The sequence below is a fragment of the Euprymna scolopes genome, chromosome 2 (genome assembly GCF_053919585.1).
Source record: "Euprymna scolopes isolate OS-2025 chromosome 2, ASM5391958v1, whole genome shotgun sequence".
NCBI classification, from domain to species: Eukaryota; Metazoa; Mollusca; class Cephalopoda; order Sepiida; family Sepiolidae; genus Euprymna; species Euprymna scolopes.
The window spans coordinates 108,146,215-108,166,636 of NC_136483.1; the positions used below are offsets into that span (position 1 = coordinate 108,146,215).

A 20,422-nucleotide genomic window follows, 5' to 3' on the forward strand; every position below is an offset into this window, starting at 1 on the left:
AATATCAAGATTAAATTACAATGTAAAAAAGAAAATATAAAATTGTGTTGAACTTATGTAACAGTACAATTCAGATTCCACAGTTCTTGATGCTCTGCGATGAAAGCTGGATCTACTGCTTTGACTCAGTGAACAAGAGACAGAGTTCCCAGTGGAAGCATGCTGGCTCTCCCAGATCTAAGAAGGCCAGCAGAGCAAATCTACCCAGAAACATTTGATGATCCCTTATTTTTGACAACATGGGTATGATCTACATGCACTGGGTTCTCACTGGACAGACAGTCAACAAGGAATACTATGTTGAGGTTTTAAGGGAGTTCAGGAAGAGATTCCGTTGGAAGAGGCCAGCACTCTTCAAATCAGGTCAGTGGTATTTCCACCAGGACAATGCACAAGTTCACAACTCCATCCTTGTCAGAGATTATTTGACTAAGATGGGCATCAAGACAGTTCCTCACCCTCCCTATAGTTCAGATCTTGCTCCCTGTGACTTTTGGTTATTCCCTAAGCTCAAGGAAAACCTTAGAGGCTGTCATTATGAGACAATTGAGGAGATGAAAGAGGCTATGACAAGGGTCATTGACATGCTCACACAAAAGGACTTCTATGGGGCTTTCCAGAATTTGTTGGAATGGTACAACAAGTGGATTACAGCCAGAGGAGATTACTTCGTAGTGGGACGATAGTTTCATGTATTTACTATCAAAGTGACCATATGAAAAAAGTCTGGAAACTTATTGAAATTAGTAGCGCTAGACAGTAAGATTAATGAGTCAGATTTGTAATAATGCTAAAAATCAAAGTCGGAGATGGACTTTTTAATTTCCAAAGAATCAATATCATCATATTGAGTTTAACGTCTGGCATGCATTGGACAGCTTTAAGAAATTGACTTCCAAAATAACCTATTATCCCTCAGGCCCTTTTTTATCATTTCTTATTTTCCTTGGTCTTCCCTTGTAAACTCGACCTGCTATCTACTAACCAAAAAACTTTCATCATAGCACATATTTTTTCTACCTTGGTAAAGTATCATGGTTAATGAACGTATACTACACTGACTCCCAAAAGAGGAGGTAATGATTGAGACCATGGCATCATGACGAAGGCTTCCTCACTTCCCCCACTTCTAAAAAAGGAGGAGTTAATGCCTTGGAGGATGATATCATGACAACAACAGAACAAACAGTACACTAACCACTACACCCAAAAATATAATCATTGAAGGGTGGTATCATGAGGAATTAACATATACTGACTTCCAAAAAAGGTGGAATATCTCGGAAGGTATCATGCCAGAAAAAGAAGATGGTAATACCTGTGAATAAGGTATCATGGCAACAGGACAGATACGTCACTACTCCTCCACTTTCACCAAAAATAAAGAAAAAAGCAATCCCTAGGAAGATGGTCTCATGACAAGAGAAGAGATCATTACTCCTGCACCCAAGGAGGATGTAATACTTGGGAGGATTACACCCACCTACTTAAGAAAGAGGGAGGTAATTCCTGGAAGGACAATCTAATGACAACATGACTGACACTACACTGCCCACCCTTATTAAAAGGTAAGACAGTGTTCGTTTTTGTTTTTTCATCCATTTAAATATGTGCAGCCACAAAAATATTATTTTTATGGTTCTTTGGCTTTTTGCCTAAGATCAAAGTGTAGTATGATAAACAATAAAATCTCAAAACAATTTGGGGTTGGACGGCCTTTAGTGTGAATGTGGTATTGTGATAACTGAGATGATTCTAGTCAGGAGTAGGATAGGCATTTGATAGTATTCTTGACCAGTGATGACCATTTTCTTCCCTCCTCCACACTTTTGAATGGTCTAATTTGTTGTAAATGTTAAATTTTGCAGAAATACTAAAGTGTAGTATCTGTTCACAGCATCCCAGCAACATCAGACGTTTTACTATCAACAGAAGTATTTTGTATGTACAGTAGAACCCTAGGATACATTTTTTCCAGGTTACGATGTGGAATACAATGTTTTTCTGGCCCTGATTACGGTATTTGCCCCACTTTACAGTGTTATTCATAATGTTATGTGCATTATATACATGTGCATTATATACATGTGCATTATATACTATACTGTATTTTGTTACTAATCTTTAATGCCATATCCTAGGGTTCTACTGTATAAGAAAATATGACAATGCAAAATTACAACATATTACAGAATAATTGTTTGTGGGCGTTTGCAATGTATATACACATGTATATATACTGTATTACAAAATATTATGTTGTATCATAGAATTAAAAAAGCAAAAGATGTTTTCATCTTGATATACTTAGGATAGATGGAAAAAAAACTTTTTGCATTTATTCATTTAGATGAAAAAAAATAAGAATAAAAAAGGTAATAAGATTGCATGCATTGGGGCAGCTAATTATACGGTTCCTCATTCCATGCAGGGTCTTTGTGCTAATCCTCTCTTATAAAGAGCAAGGTGTGCTTATATATATATATATATATATATATATATATATATATATATATATATACACACATACACACACACAGGGTGGAATGATAAAATTGTTGCACTAGAAAAGACAACATGATTCCATTTCTGTTAGATGAAAACTGGTTTTCTTTTTTGTTGCAGACGATCTACTAGTTGGCCAGTTGTTTACAAATCCCAAGAGTGATAGAAGCTTTCTATCATGACTGACAGTGATACAATGTTCAACAAGTGAAATTGGAGATGCACCACTGTACAATTCATGCTCTCTACTGATCCAAGGACTACTCAAAATGCAAATCCGGACAGTTCAATGCTTGAGGACACAGCTCAATGCACCGGATGATCATCTTTTATGATCTTTGGTGTGGTTTCAAGTGAGGCCCACATCATGTCACCTCACATGTTCAAAGTCGGCTTGAAAGTCAACACCAAAGTGTACCTGGATGTGCTGAAGAGTGTGGTGGTCCCCTGGTGTAATCAGGTGGCCGCTGGCCGACCCTGAGTATGACAGCAGGACTCAGCATCAGCCTACAAGTTCAATAATTATTTTTATTGGGATTTTGAAGGTTTAAAATAATTAAAGAAGAAGCCCTTTGCATTGAAACCCTTTGCTGTTTTATAGAAACATTATGGAACCAATGTAGTGCTGAAGTTTTGAGAAAATATCACTGTGCTAGAAGTTTGTTTTTTTAATTTTTTTATTACTTGACCTCATATTCCAAATGTTATTTTAACTTTTCTTTCAAAGATAAAACTGTAAACATGACTATATTTGAAATTATTTCCGGTCTGCAATCCTGAACAAATATGGTTGGTAATTCAATAAAAAAAAAAAATCAAACAATAAGGAATTAAAAACCAAGGGGGATAACTCACATTATGGCTAAACAAAGGAAACATTAATATAGTTAAAAAGATTCAATGAAATGTTCCACAGAATTTTAATCCTATTTATCTTCAAGGAAAGGAAAAAAAATATTTGTTATTCAAATAATATTTTGTTCAGTATTTTTTTTGGTTTATTTATCTGAGAACAACTCCAGAAAACAAAATAACCACATTTACTGGTCAACAAAAATAAATTAAATCTAAATAAAAATACGCCAAGGACAAAACTTTTACAGAAATCGTTTTGTTGTTTACATTTAGCAATTTATAAATTCTTATCTTTGGTTATCATCTTACAAATGTTATCAACAGCAACAATAATATGCTTGGTCTCTGTTGTGATACAAATTAGAGGCCTAGAATTGTAGACGTTTGTCTAGTAGATGACCCATGACCCGGTTAGATAAAGGATCTCTTCCCCCCTCCTTTTATTTGAGGGCTTTTAATAAGGTGCAGAAACGTACCTGTAACTTGGTTGGACCCACTTTTTCTTTTTGTCTACATCATCTCCCTCACAGACGTGATGTTGATAGTATTTATAGAAAAGACTGAGACTATCATGGCATGCATACTTCAGAATTGTCTGATCTATTTCCTGCTTCCTTTGTTCTAACTCGTTTCACTCTGTCTAGTGCTCTTCGCAAATTCACTGTGTTCATACTCCGATATAATACAACTTCCAATTCCAGCATATTCTTCCCTGAGAACTGAAACTTTCTCTCTGTTGTTTTCCTCCTACATATACATTTGGTCTTTTTAAGACTAAGGTTGATAGGTATCCCCTGTCTTTGCAATAATCGTCTTTTATTCTTTTTAGCTCCTTATATCAAGTGGTTTCATGCCTTGTCTGGATTGATTTCCAGTAAAAGAAAGATAAAACAACAAGCAAGTTTCATAGTTTTAATAGTATATAGATAAGGGATCTTTTCCCCTCTTTCTCCGTGTCTAATATCATCATTTTGTGACATTGTCCACTGTGTCTGATTATCACCTATGTTGATGACGTTATCATTTTGATGCCAACATCTAATGTACACAAACAAGATCCACAGAGTTTTGATGCCGCTGTAAGAATGGCATTCACTCTCATCATGTTAAAGAAGCTTCTCCCTGGCTGATACATATGATACACGACCATGGCAGCTTATGCATGGCGGTCCTCAGATGGCTGACCAATCGCGATTCCACTGTCGATGCCCAATCACCTGTGGACCTGAGTGCTCAGCCAAGTCTTGATAATCGTTGTCCAGGTCCTCAGTTGTTAACAGATACGCTTGCACCACACAAGCAGAAAGGATTACATCATGAATTAATTCACTTTTTTAGCAATGAACTACAGGGTGGAACGATAAAATTGTCACACTAGAAAAGACAACATGATTTCATTTCTGTTTGATGAAAACCGGTTTTCTTTTTTTTGTTGCAGACCATCTACTAGTTGGCCAGTTGTGTACAAATTCCAAGAGTGATAGGAGCCTTCTATCATGTCTGAAAGTGACACAATGTTCAACAAGCAAGATTGGAGATGCGCCACTGTTCAACTCATGCTACCAATCCAAGTTATGACAACAGGACAATTGACAGCACCCTAAAAATGCATCACTGGATCAACAGGGACATGCCTAGGGTGATGAAAACAAAGTTTCCAGCCACGGTTATGATCTTTGGTATGGTTTCAAGTGAGGACCACATTATGCCAACTCACATTTTTGAAGTTGGCTTGAAAGTCAACACCAAAGTGTTCCTAGACGTGCTGAAGAGTGTAGTGATCCCCTGATGCAATCAGATGGCAAATGGCAGATCCTCGGTGTGGCAGCAAGACTCGATGCCAGCCCACAAGTCCAAAGAGTCTCAGGCTTGGCATCAGGAGTGCTATGATTTTGTACCCTTCTCTCAATTATCCCACCTCCTCTCCTAACCTGAACCCGCGGAACTACTTTTTTTGGCCATACATCGAGAACGATGACCTCCCACAACATCAAAGCCAGCCTGATCGTCGCCATCCACTGAGTATTCGCTGAGCTTCCACCAGCACCTGTGGAAAAGGCATGCTCCCCAGTTCCGGACCTGTATTGAGGCGGTGATTGAGGCTGAAGATGGCTACATTGAATAGATGTCAGCTCTACTACATAATCAAGTTATCTGAATTGATTTTTTCAATAAAAGTTTAAAAATAAAGCTGTGGTGTTGTTTTCTTTAGGGTGACAATTTTATCGTTTCACCTTGTACATGTCCAAACCATCAAAGACATGCAAAGCAAACAATTCCAAGAATTGCAAGCTTGTGGAATTCTCTTTTTGCTGTTTTCCTCCTAGCTCTGGTCGTTTTAAGACTAAGGTTAATTAATAGGCATTTCCTGTTTTTGCAATAATCATCCTTTATTCTTGTTAGCTCCTTACATCAAGTGGCTTCATGACTTGCTTGGAAGTGATTTCCATTAAAAAAAAAATAAGATAAGCCAATTTCATAGTTTTAGTAGCATATAGATAAAGGATCTTTTCTATCTCTCTTTGAGTTGATGGTTGTTTGTTTTTGTTTTACGGCATATCAACCCTTTTCAGGTTATTTAATGCCGAATCTAGTTATTTTGAGGAACGATTTTTAATGGAGTATATTTGTTTTTTAAGTTGGATTCTATTTAACCCATAGTTGGGACCCTAACAGGTACTACCACTCTGGGTCAGAGTGGACCTGGGAGCAATGGCAATTAAAGGGTGGCTCCACACTCCCCGAGGCCCGCAAGGTGGGGCCTCACCATCGGATATAGTTTTAGGTCATATCCAGGACCCTTTGAATTGATGGATGAGATCATCATTTATACACGGGTACAAAACAACAAACAAGAGCCAGAGATTTTTGTTGTGATTTTTATCACAGTGACATTCAATTTTGTCATGTTTAGCCAGATTCTCCCTGGTCTCCATCATATTCCAAGCCATGGCAGCCCATACACAACGGTTGCTGACCCTGTTTCATTTCCGTATATCATCACACTGCATACACATGCCTGATAGACTGCTGGTCAGTAATGACAGAAATTCATTGAAATTACTCCATCTATTCCTAATTCTTACAATCACACTCGCACCAGCTCCCCCCACCCACCCTGTGCTCTAATAGTAACAAAACTTCTGTAAATAATATAAAAGGAGAAGACAAAATCAATTCATGTAAATCAATAAAAATGAGAAAAATTGAAACAAACCTTTCGGGACATTGTGCATGAAACTTTCATTAATAATTTCTAAATGTTCCGGCTGAAATAAATTTGGAGAAAAAAAAACAAAAGAAGTCAGAACGAAGTTGATGGAATTTATTTTATCAATTTTTTTTTTTTTTTTTTTAAATGAGGATTGATAGTTTATATTATCTGAATAATGCAAAGTAGTTCATTGTGATGATAGTATTTGTTTCCCCAAAGTGTTTTTTATATATTTTTTAATCACACAAATGTACATGTTAAAATATTTCTTGATTTAGGGATTGAGTTACGTTTTTCAATCCATTTTAATTATCTAATTAGCTGTAATTTGCAATTTAGTCACCAAGTCACTTATCTTTTACCAAGTTTCTGTCTATTACTCTCAGCCTCTCTCACTGCTTCACCACCCACTCTTATTTTATACTATGTCTAACCACTTTCACTTTTGTCATGCTCTCTCTCTCTCTCTCTCTCTCTCTCTCTCTCTCTCTCTCTCTCTCTCTCTCTCTCTCTCTCTCTGTGTTTATTAGCAAAAGTGGTACTTGTACAGTTTAATCAAAACATTAAAAAATGAAAATATTGAAAAAAGGTTATATTGTACGTATCCGTTATGAAACGAAGTTCTCCGAAAAATATTCACTTAATTTCATCAAGTAGTTTGTTTTTTTTACAACAAAAAACAACAATTTGTTATGATACCGAGCAAAACGTTCGATTTTTAGGAAGAAAAGCTAGTAATAAAGATGGGGAGGGAGTGTTGGCGCTTTAACTGGAGTTATCTCCCCGTGTTGTGTTAAAAATTTCCATAATAACTGACTTCAACCATTCTCATAAAAACGTGTTTTTCCACTGTAAAAAAAAAAAAGAAACTACTCGATCAAATTAAATTAAATTTTTTTTCGGAGATCTTCAGTCCAAAACGGATACATACAATATAACCTTTTTTCAATATTTTCATTTTTTTAATGTCTTGATTAAACTGTACAAGTACCGCAAAAGTAATAAAACTAATTATAAAACAGAAGATGTGTTGCTTGCTTCCATCATAACTATGTACAATAACTTTTCTGGAATGATGACATAAGGCAAGTGTAGTTTCTTCATCTTTTATTCAACATCCCTAAAAGATGATGAAATCAGACTTTTTAAGGAAACAATACAAATAGGGCAAATCTTGCTCGTTCATTCGTACATGGAAATATTACAATGGTTGTCTCTATCATACATCAATGGTCATATTGATACCTATCTAAAAACAGATGGAAATAGTCCGTTATAAACAATAGTGGATATCATCACAGTATTCTCTAGTCTATAATAAAGATCAATGTGTATTTATTTGGATATAAATAAAAATATGTACTTCTAGCCCATCACTCCAAAGTTATAACAGACTATTTCCATCTGTTTTCAGATAGGTATTAATATGACCATTGATGTAGGAGAGGGACAACCATTGTAATGATCTCCAGAACGTAATGGAATGGGGCCGCAAATGGATGGTAACATTTAATGTTAATAAGACTAAGCTGATCTCCTTTAACAATTACAAGAAGCCTCTCCAACCACCAATATCCATGACAAATAACACCCTACTAGAGAATTCTTCCTTCAAATGCCTCAGCTTCACATTCACGGGCAATATGAACTGGAATACATTGAGGACATTGTAAAGGCTGCTGCAAAGAAGGTGGGTTCCCTCTATCATGCTAGAAGACTACTCACACCTGAGAGCATCCTCACCTGGGCTGGGGCATCTACCACTAGTCTCTCTCTCTTGGATAGGGTAAAAAAAGCTAGGTCCCACTTTGTCAACTAAACTCCAACCCCTGTCTCATCACCGCAATGTTGCATCCTTGTGCCTGTTTTACAAGTACTTTAATGGAATATGCGCTGATGAACTCGTAGCATTTGTGCCCCCTCGTCCCCGATAAACTAAATTAGCAACAAAAACACACCCTTTCTCTGATGAGGTCTCTAAATGCCAGAAAGCTTTCTATCCTAATAGTTTCATCCTTCAGACAGCTAGATTTTGGAATTCTCTTCCTGCTACCTGCTTCCCTGACTGTACTGATATGCAGAAGTTTAAATGTAATGTGAACTAACATCTTGTTAGTCTTTCCTAGGCATGATCACAAATAGTAGTCTTTCTTAGGCATGATCACAAATAGTAGTCTTTCCTAGGCATGATCACAAATAGTAGTCTTTCCTAGGCATGATCACAAATAGTAGTCTTTCTTAGGCATGATCACAAATAGTAGTCTTTCTTAGGCATGATCACAAATAGTAGTCTTTCCTAGGCATGATCACAAATAGTAGTCTTTCCTAGGCATGATCACAAATAGTAGTCTTTCTTAGGCATGATCACAAATAGTAGTCTTTCCTAGGCATGATCACAAATAGTAGTCTTTCCTAGGCATGATCACAAATAGTAGTCTTTCTTAGGCATGATCACAAATAGTAGTCTTTCCTAGGCATGATCACAAATAGTAGTCTTTCCTAGGCATGATCACAAATAGTAGCCCCTTACGTCCAAGTGACGATATGCCTAGGAGAGAATATGAGTAAAAATAAAAAAAAAAGTACAACACGTTTTTTTTTCTAATCCCCAGACGAAACCATTTCAAGCAATGAGGAGAAATAAGGAAGCACATAACAAGTTTCACAACCACTCCAGGCAACCTGTCGTCGTTGAAATGAATTCTTGAAAGAAATCCTACACTATGATAAAATGTCAATGGCTGATGTTTAATTTTTTTTTTTTTTTAAGTCATCAGAAACATTAATTTATATATGTGTGTGTGTGTGTGTGTGTGTGTGTGTGTTTTTGGTAAAATATGTTTTTTCATTATATTTCACACTATGTGTATACAAATCCTTTTTAGTTTTTTTGTTTTTTTTTACAAGGTGGTCACCACTTATCAAGGTCTGGAAGCCACTCAGGGATAAGGGTTATTGTAAGTACAGTACGTTAGTGTGGATAAGTGTCCACTTAAGGGGGGGGGGCGGTTCATCAGGAATTTGTTTACGTTGGACTTGAAGACATCCAAGTTGTAGTCAGGAGGGAAGCAGGCAGACGGAACAGAGTTTTTAGTTTAGAAGCTCAATGTTTGTTAATTATAACAACAGAGCATATACAAAAGAATAACAATATAGCTACATTCCAAGTTCTTGCATAACGAATCAGATCTGTAAAAAAAAGTACTAAAGTTTTGATATGCTGAAAGAACTGTCTGATAAGAAAAATATTTGGAATTTGGAATGTAGTTTTATTGATATTCTTATATATATTAGTCCTTGCGCAAAAGAGCAAGACACAAAATGTTTTAAATAATAATAATAATAATAATAATAATAGAATAACAATAACAAAGACTTTCGCTGGCAAGGACTACTATTGACCGTAACCAGTTATACATTCCTTTTGAAATTTTCATCTCTATTTTTCTCGTTATGTACTGAATATTTGTTAATGAAACCTATATGAAATATGTTCCTTATTAAATTTTAAAGATTTTCTATTCTGAAAGAAGTTTTAAAAAATTTAATCTAAAAAAGTTATTTTAAAGTTTTTGTTAAAAAAAAATTCAGATTTTCTCATTATTCAGACCTGTATTACAAAGAGGGGGTTGCAAAAAATGAGTTGTGGTGTGAGGAGAAATACAAACTGAAATAGAAAGAAGAAGAGTTTTAAAATATAATCTTAAAAAGATAAGATACAAGTTAGAAAAGCATTTCATCCAAGGTATGAAAATTGTTAAACAAAATGTTTTTACTATAAGCTTAAAAATAAAAATAAAGGCACAAAATTCAATTTGAAATTTATTTATCTTCAAAGTGCACTTTTATACATTTTACAAAGTAAGGTATAAAAATTTAATTTAAATTGAATCAAAAAATTACCTTGGATTTATTTTATGTAATGTACATTATGTTGCAATTTAAAAACATTATCTTTCATCTAGTAATTAATGATATAGACATAAAATTTTCAATTATTTTTTTTTAAGTTGTAAGCTGCCGAGGCACTGCTTTCTCTTAATTCATACATCCAGAAATTCCTCAAAAAATACATCTGATGCCTATTCCTCTCTATACACATGCACATAATGACTCGTACACTGTTCACTTTGTTAGGTACACCTAAAAAGAAACAATAGGGTTATTTCTCTTGGATCTAAGAAGACAGAGTTATTATTGCCCTTGAGGAGAAGATATCAGTCATAAGAGTTTGAGAGGTAACTAAAAGTGTGGTAGCCATCACAGACTTTAAATCGCCATGCACCCAGCGGTTTTTACATTACCATTTAATCTGTAAATGTTTAATCTGTAGTTGTTAAATATTATACTACGTCTATTGATCATTATCAAGTGATTATTTAACCAATAAGATGTATCATCAGACATAGCATAATTGTATGTGCATTTTTGCTGAGTGTAACACACCTGAGCATTGTACGCAATGACTTTACCATTGTCGGATTATATTTAAGAATGCATCTTTATTGAATAAAATTGTCATTTTCACATGCTGTGTGCTCAATATGGATAGATATTAGAATAAATTGATATCTATAAAGGCGAAAATGTATGTATGTATGTATGCATGTATGTATGCTTTTCCTCGATGTCCACAAAAGGCTTCTTTCAGAGAAGCGCTCGCTCGCTTCACAACTTCTTAAAACTTTTTATATCATCTATAAATTGTAATATCTCACAGTTAACCACGGAGCTCGCCTGTCTATTTAATTTTATTGACTTTCAAACGTTAATTATTCCACATTTCCCGCATCGGAACGCGTTACATTCGGTTTTCGGTATAAAAAAAAGCGAAACTTGACTCTAATCACAGGCCCAGAGCCAGTGGTCTCTAGAGAGCTAAGTAACGTTTCGTCGATGTCGACTTCGTCATATCAGACGGTAGCTTTCATTTCGAGACGACGGAGCGGGTTTTAAAAAACAAACAAACCGATTTATTGACCTCATTAAAAACTGTCCCACACAAAATGCTAACTACTGAATAGCTATCGCCGTCACGTCAATCAAAAACGCGCACTTGTTTTTTTTTTTTCTCACTTTACTATTTTCCAACTGCGTGTCGTCAAGGCTTCATTTTTTTTTCATGGGCACCTGGTTTTTTTCACATTTCGGGGTTTTTTTCACACGCACCTACAAACACCCGGGCAACGCCGGGTACCCCTCGCTAGTAATAATATAAAGGCCACAAACACTATTATTATTCTTAAGTTTATAAAACGATTATTAACTGTTTCAAATCTGAATATATTTACTATCAATAATCTATAATATAAAAGGCTGTTATATGTGTGTATATTTGTATGTCTGGCTAAAACTAAAAAAAAAAATACAAAAACCTACACAAAATATTTTTTCAGCAGCATTTCACTAGAGAAATAATATCTAAAATTTAGAAAAACTTATTCATTCTTTGACCTTAAACTGGCGCAAATTTTATTAGGGATGAGGTCGGTTCTCCAGCCATATGATGTACTAACTAAAGGAAAGTAACTCTAATTTTTTAATCAAGGAGTTAATTCGCTTATGCCAACTCATTCCTCAAAGAATCTATAAAAATGAGTTGTGTGTGTATGTATGTGTGCGTATATCCAGAGAGAGGAATAGACTGGACATAGAAGAACGAGGGAAGAGGATAGAGGGAGGATGAAAACGAAAGAGAAAAATAGGGAGAAATAGAAGTTTTAATAGTAATATATGTTATACTTCTGCCCCAGGCAAAGCTGAGTAGCTCTACTAGTCAAATATAAAATAAAGGAATTTTATTTTTAACTCACCTGAAAAAGGTCAAGTAGTTTTTGCTGAATTGTTCTTTCAATCTGAAATTTAAAAAAAAATGTTTGCTTGTTTTATCTTCCATAGCTAAATTAAACAGATTTACTCAACTAGCAGGATGAGAAAGCCTTGTTCTAGTTTATTTAGAGTTACTTCCCTTGGATCAATCTATATATTTTGCTTGTTCCTTCCTTAGTAAGTTTGTAGGTTGCACTTTGAATAAGGCTAAATACAATTTTTGAAAGACAAATTTCTTCAAAAATGGCCAAATTCGTAAAATTTGGCTATAAAAAGGCCACTCTGGCAACTCTGTACAAGAATGAGAGCAGCCTCCCCTTTGATACAGCCTTGTTTTCAAATATCATTAATAATGTATGATTATTGTTGTAATGGTGTAAGAAAGGAACTCATAGTAATTTCAGCATGCAGCGGTTCCTCATTGAAGAAAGAAGTCAAGAAAATGTTATTTAAAAAAGGCAATATTCAAAAGAAACAAAACAAAAAAAAGAACATTGTCTGCCAAGAGATGCTGAACTGAAGGAGTAAATTTAAGATTGTTTCTTACAATGTGATTTTATTACTTGTATTGAACTATGTAGCACAATATTACTTTCTGAGTATTTATTAGTACTTATTAATTTATCTCATTTCGGTCAGTTTTATATTTAGAATACAATGGACACTATTTTTATAGAAATATTAATTAACTCATATTATGTGTTATTAATTTTTCCATCCAAAATATATTTGTTGATTAAATATTGGTATATTTATTTTTTTCGGATTGTTATTTTTATAGTTGTTGTTTGCAAACTCATCCTCTAATCTTTTTCAGGTGGTTAACTATGACGGGATAGAAATGCTGAGTCTTGTAACTGTATCCATAGTTGTTGCTGTCTTACCACGTTTGAATGAATATACAAATGATGAAGCCTCATCTCAAACGATTCCAACAAAATAAAAATAAAATATATAATACTATTCAGTACAGACCCGGCAATGAAAGACCAGACGAGAACACAAACTTGGATTTATATAACCATAAAATTCAACCTTGATTGCCCTTCTGGGTCCGTGGTGCAATGGATACAAACATTGAGTCTCTATGGTTCCAGATATGAGCATTGTCTGAAGATAATGGTTTCAATCCTATCCAAAGCACGCCAGAGGATTAGTTGTTTAAAACATAGCAGGACAACAACAACTATGGAAGGCAGTAATTACTGGGGATGCAGTTACAAGACTCAGCATTCCTATCCTGTCACGGTTAACCACAAAAATGAATTATGCAAAAAAAAAAAAAAAAAAAAAAATGAATATCCCAATTATGAAGGCTCATCTCAAAGGATTTCAAAAAATAAAAATAAAATAATATATAATTGATTAAATACTTTTCTCGTTTGATAGAATTTCCACAGGTCCTGCTAGTTTCAAATTATTGGCCTTGATCTATACTGGCCAGAGTGAGAAATGAATCTTAGGTACGAAAAGGACTTACAGATACGGAGTGAAAAAAAAGAAATCAAAACGGATGAGCATTGGGCTGGAGTTGTCTAGATGCATCTCATCCATTTCATTTATACATGGTTACACGGCTCTCCATCATCTAGATGGAAATAGCTTCTGGACACCGAGCACCCCCCACCCCACCTTCTCTTAGGCAACTAGTCATTTCAACATGGCAACTTCTCTACACAACTAAATTGTGTATCATGTTACATGATTAAGCTCTTACAGTAGTTGATGTCTATTCTCAATTCTATTAAGGACTGTTAACAGATTTTTTTTTCTCTAAGTTCATGGCTCCACTCTTTCTTTTCTCACCTTCTCTCTCTCAGAGACATGATGTTAAAAATACTATTCTGGTATATGTTCTTCGGAATTATTTAATCTATTCCTTGCTTCCTTTGTTCCAGCTTGTTTGTCTACTGCTCTCCATCAATTCAGTTTTGATATCTCATTGTAATACAGGAACGAGAGTATTATTTTAAAGCGTTTTTACTTCAAAAACGCTTTTAAATAATACTCTCGTTCCTGACTTTATGATTAAAAATATTTTCACTTCTAACTTTTTCATAATGAAAAAAAAAAAAAACATGGATATTTTTCTCATTATGTTTTCTGATAGAATTTTTATTTGCAGTTCTTATTAAATATTTAATTGTATTAATGCTAATATGTAGTTAAAACAAAAGAAATTGTTTTGGAGAATTAAAATAATTTCCAAAGCTATTGATAATGTTTATCGATTAGCTCAATTGATAGAAAGTCAGGAAAAAGATCTCAATTATGGTCGCAACATCCGCTTTATTTGTTGGGAATTTATTAGCTACAATTAATGCAATATCTTCTATTTGTAAAAGTAGTTCATCTTTGATATTTCAAAATGAGATAAATGCCACAATGTATTTATTATGTTTTAAAAAATATGACTGACAGACGGATGGATTAACAGACGGAAGAAATCTTTATATCAAAATACATTGGCTTCAGAAATTAATGCTAGTGCATCTTTTGTTTTAAATATCTATTAATAGTAATAATGATACTCCCATCGATTTCGACATAAGAAGTCCGTCACAACAACTAAGTTGTTTAGAAATCTACACAGATGATTTGTTTATAGTAGTGAAGGCTTTATGCAGAACCAACCACCCTCGTGTATAACTGCTAATCTCAGTCAGTGTAATGGCTGCCACAAGACAGAGCAGACAGTAAACCTTAGGTTTTACATTAGAGTTTTCCTCAGAGTGCCTCTCTTTCAGAGGATTAAACGCACACCCAGATACCAACCTGGAAATTTCTACATCCCGGCACAATACATACAGCACCTAGCATTCCCAAATAATCACCCATGTGGTACTGGCCAGGCTCATCGTTGCTTAACTTTGGTAATCTGTCGAGAACTTGTATATCAACATGATTATGCTGCACATATTAATAGTAATACAGATAAAGAAAAAAAATGTGGATGCTAAGACCCAAGATCGTAAACAGATCTTCAGTTTGATTGTCTACCATAGGAGCTATATACGACATGCTAGATATATATCATATATACGGCATAATCGTGTTGACACACCCGTTCTCGTCAGATCACCAAAGTTAAGCAATGTTGAGCCTGGTTAGTACCAGATGGGTGACCATTTGGAAATTCTAGGCGCTGTATGTGCTCTTCGCTTATTTCTGCATTTATTTCCAGTCGTCCTATACAGATACTTCACTTGCCACTGGTATTTAACAAGGTCGACTCAGGAGAATTGTGGTTGGAGATTGCACACCTCCTGCCACAAAAATTTCATGCGCAGGCACCTCTTCGTGGGTATCCATAGTCTGTCAAAGACTAAAGGAGGCCTGTAGATATACAGGGTATTCCAGAAGTCGTAAACATATTTTTATGAACTATGAATGGTACTAAAATGATTCTGGTACCATTTTAGAGCTGAATTCATTAAGTCTTTTGTAACAAACTTTTTTAAAGACATGCCAAACAGTTGTTAAAGGAAGCTGAAGTTCCTTACTGTCTCTTCTGATTGATTTATGAGGGCCCTGTTTGAAAGCAGTTCAGTCAACTATATCATCTTAAGCTGAGAGACATCCCGTTTTCTTCCATCCAGCGTAGCCAAGATTGAACTCACTATATGAATCTTGTAGTGTAATTCAAATCTTGTTAGTAGCTGAATACTTGATGTTTCGCCAGGGCTATGAAGGGTATTTTTTATCGTGATGCCATCATTAGATGGGGTGCTTATCATGGTTTAAGAGAGCCCCATCTACCCTTGAGAGAAGGATAGACCGCGCCAGTTTCTTAACCTGGTATTTTACCTGACGTTTTCTTAGGTAGGTATAAATACTTATCTTTCATGCGTTTTCTATGCTATCTTAACATAGACTTTGTTTCTGTTGCCTATTTTCGGAATTGTGTGAGAAATGTATGCTGAACAAGTGTTCACAGTTCAGTTTTTTGTGAACACCAGGATGAGTTTTTTTTTTCTGGTTGAGTAAACGCCACTAGTAGATATGAAAAAATATATGAAAAAAAAATCATTGGCAATACAAAAACTTAATGTAAAAATGATACCATTTTTATCTTACAATTGAAACAAATATACAGAAGATTAATACACATGCTGATGACACCACTCTCTGTTCAATAGTTTCTAAGATTTAATCTTCCTTTGAGGTCATCAGATCTAAGCCTGCTTTTAAGATTCACATGACACGTCCATCGTATCATTCTCATATCATTTCTCTCCATGCAACACATGTCCCCAACCCTTCCTCCCATACCTCATTACACTGCATGCAGTGATAAACTCTTCCTTTAGTCAACAGCAGTGACACTATGCTAGTTAGTAATGACAGAAATTTCATGAACTTGCTCCATCCACTCCTAACTTTTTCTTTCACACCAATACCAGCTTCTCTTGGTGCTCTAATGGTATCATCAAGATAACAAAATTTCTGGACAACCTCAGTAATCTCCACATCTAAATTCTATCAGAAAACATAATGAGAAAAATATCCAGTTTTTTTTTTTTTTGGGGGGGGGGTTATAAACAAGTTAGAATTGAAAGTATTTTTAATACTTTTGTTTTGCTTTTTTATACCAGCCGAAAAGTAAGTGCCAACTAAGCTGATAGATAAAGACAGATTAAAATAAAGGATTAAAAAAATTGTGAGACACTTAAATAGAGATTGTCTCAAACAACAACCATCAACCTTTTTAACTTCATGCACTCTAAATATATAATCTTACATTTAGCAAACCATTAAAATAAATTCAGAAAGAAAAAGGTAATTTCAACATTAAACCAATTATTTATCATATTAAAAATTTAGTATTATTTGGATTATTCGAACTACTGTTCTCATCTTGAGTGTTATTCACACAACGTTTCAGCTAATGTAGCCTCCAACCTTCTTCAGGTGTATCTTGTCCAATCCAGGAATCTTTCTGTTGAACTCGAGAATCTGCATGAAATTTCAAACAGCACTCTTTATTTAATCCACAGAGTAGCATGTCAGTCATTCTGTCAGTGATGACCAGGTCTATCCAAAAGGAGACCATGCTACCTCCATGGACTAAATAAATGGTGTTGTTTGAAATTCCATGCAGCTCTCCGAGTTCAACAGAAAAATCCCAAGTTCAACAAGATACATCTGAAGAAGGTTGGAGGTTACATTGGCTGAAGCATTAGGCGAATAACACTCAAGATGAGAACAGTAGTCTGAATAATCTAAATAGAAATCATCAATCCACATTTCAAAAATTCAGAAACATTAGATTAAAAATTTAACCAAAATTAATTCCATTCGAGTCAGATTCCTCCTGCTCAACTACTTGGGCATTGTTCTTTTGGTTGTGGCTGCTTACAATTTTATGGTCGTAATGTTTTGCTACGCATTAGCTGGAAGTTGAGAACCAACTGGTGTAATTCACATTTCACTTCTAAAACTGCATTATATGTCTTTCTCCACTGCTATATCATGTTTGTAGAAAATTAGATCATTAAACTATTCAGTAACTAGTAATCAACATTAATGGTTAGAAACTATTCAGTAACAACTATTAAATTATGCCGTGGCTGAATGATATCACATTTGTGTACTTCTGTTTATTTTAAGATTACATAAAATGTTGAAGATATACACCAGACATAATATGTTTTCTAATGTGTTATTTTTCCATCTGAAGCTTCATAAAAATTAAAATATTGCGAATTTTGCATGACCACTCGTCTATAAATCAAACATTGATTGAAGTCATTCTTACAATTTATAACTATCACAAGGGAGATAACTAAAAAATAATTGAGTTGTCTCCCTTATTTTCACTGGTTACGATAAACATTGGCAAAATAAATTATTTTTAAAAAGGATACAGTTAGAAAATTAGTAAAAAAAAAATTGCGTTCAAACAATTTTAATATAAGATGAAAGCATTTAAGTTGCCATAAATAGTGGTTGGCAGTAAAGTAATTTGGGGTCCGGTACCTTACTTCCGATTATTTTATTCAAAACCAATATATACGGCCATGCTTATATATTCTATTAAATATTTGGGTGGAACATGGAATAAGGACCATGGAAACCGAGAGATGGAACAAACATACACAACCTGAGTGGTCTGTTGATTTTTAAGATAAAGGAAAGATTTATTTAAACAAAAATGAAAGAGAATATATATATATATATATATATATATATATATATATATATATATATATATATATATATATATATTTATGTTGAGTGCATTTTTTCTTGGGGGAGGGGTCTTTTTTAACAAAACATTTTAATAAACAAACATGGACTTTTTAAATGAGAATTTTGCATGCTTTACTTTATTGTCTCCAGTGAGTGAATGAGAAATCCTTCTAGACTTAGGCAATTTTTATGCATCAAATATTAAATTTTTACTTTAATTTACAAAGCTTTTACTAAACAAACGAAACATTGCAAAGATCAGTTTACAAAATTTTTCATTTTTTTCTGTAAACAAAAGTATAAGCAAACGCAATAAGATTTTAAAAAATACATAAATTTATTTACAAATCTTTTTCTGACTTTTATTTAAAAAAATATTATATTTACTTGCCTAAAAGTTATTTTCTGAGTATCTTTCATGCCACAGAAATTCCTTCACATAGGAATCTAAGTGAAATCTTCTACAATCGAGCATTGACTTAATAAACCGTTCATGGCGTTTTCAATAGCTTTTTATTGTCTGCGTATGAATTTGATTTATAGGATTCACAAACTAACGTTTACAATATTGTGGGAAAATCCTAAATCGTTCTCTATCGTGCTATATGATTTTCCACTCTTCACATATATCATGAAATTAAATTTTAATTAAATATTTAAAAAAAAAATATTTTGAAATATGTTTTGTCAGTAAAATTGATGTTTTTAAAAAAATTTAAATATAGACTGAGATAATTTCAATTTTTGTATCAATTCAAAGTGCCTCTTTCTTGGGAGACCAAAAGTTTTTGTATTTTTTTTTTAATTTAAATGTATTATTTTATAAATCTGTTTAATAAAGTCATTTGAACTGGTTTTAAAATGCTTAACCCCTTCCACCCTCCCAAAAAAATAGGCTTACGTGTCATAAAGCAAATAACATTTTTAGCAAAAAATAGTAGATATGTCGTAAAACAATTAAAATTCTTAGCAAGAAAAGATTGATATGTTATAAAGCAATTAAAATTCTTACCAAAAAAGGTTGATTTGTTGTAAAAGAATTCATAAAACAATTAAAATTCTTACCAAAAAGGTTGATTTGTTGTAAAACAATTAAAATTCTTACCAAAAAAAGGTTGATATGTTGTAAAACAATTAAAATTCTTACCAAAAAACGTTATGTTATAAAACAATTAAAATTCTTACTAAAAAAGATTGATTTGTTGTAAATCAATTAAAATTCTTACCAAAAAAGGTTGATTTGTTGTAAATCAATTAAAATTCTTACCAAAAAAGGTTGATTTGTTATAAATCAATTAAAATTCTTACCAAAAAAGGTTGATTTGTTGTAAATCAATTAAAATTCTTACCAAAAAAGATTGATTTGTTGTAAATCAATTAAAATTCTTACCAAAAAAGGTTGATTTGTTGTAAATCAATTAAAATTCTTACCAAAAAAGGTTGATTTGTTGTAAATCAATTAAAATTCTTACCAAAAAAGATTGATTTGTTGTAAATCAATTAAAATTCTTACCAAAAAAGGTTGATTTGTTATAAATCAATTAAAATTCTTACCAAAAAAGGCTGACTTGTTGTAAACCAATTAAAATTCTTAGCAAAAAGGTTGATTTCTTGCAAAAGAATCCATAAAACAATTAAAATTATTAACATAAGTAGGATTAATGTAAAACCAAACAAAATGCAGAACATTTATTACTCACCGTACCTTGTTGTCTTAAGAAACTTGATGACACATGTAACCAGTTCTTGGATGCAACTGTCAGAAAAGCCCATAATCTTCCTGGAAAAAAATAGAGAAAGAGAAACGAAAAAACAATAAAATTACTT

At 33.7% G+C, this 20,422-nt stretch overlaps 1 protein-coding gene across 2 annotated transcripts in view; it reads right to left on the minus strand.

Annotated features, from left to right (window-relative positions):
• LOC145294088 (DNA-binding transcriptional regulator BolA-like) overlaps nt 1-20,422 on the minus strand; it is a 51,006-nt gene that overhangs the window by 23,562 nt on the left and 7,022 nt on the right. For both annotated transcript variants that reach the window (XM_080141161.1, XM_080141152.1), the window contains exons 2-4: nt 20,296-20,375; nt 12,388-12,429; nt 6,578-6,629 (exon numbers count right to left, since the gene is read on the minus strand). In XM_080141161.1, the coding sequence (XP_079997287.1) occupies nt 6,578-6,629; nt 12,388-12,429; nt 20,296-20,375 (174 nt within the window). The remainder of the gene's footprint in view (nt 1-6,577; nt 6,630-12,387; nt 12,430-20,295; nt 20,376-20,422) is intronic.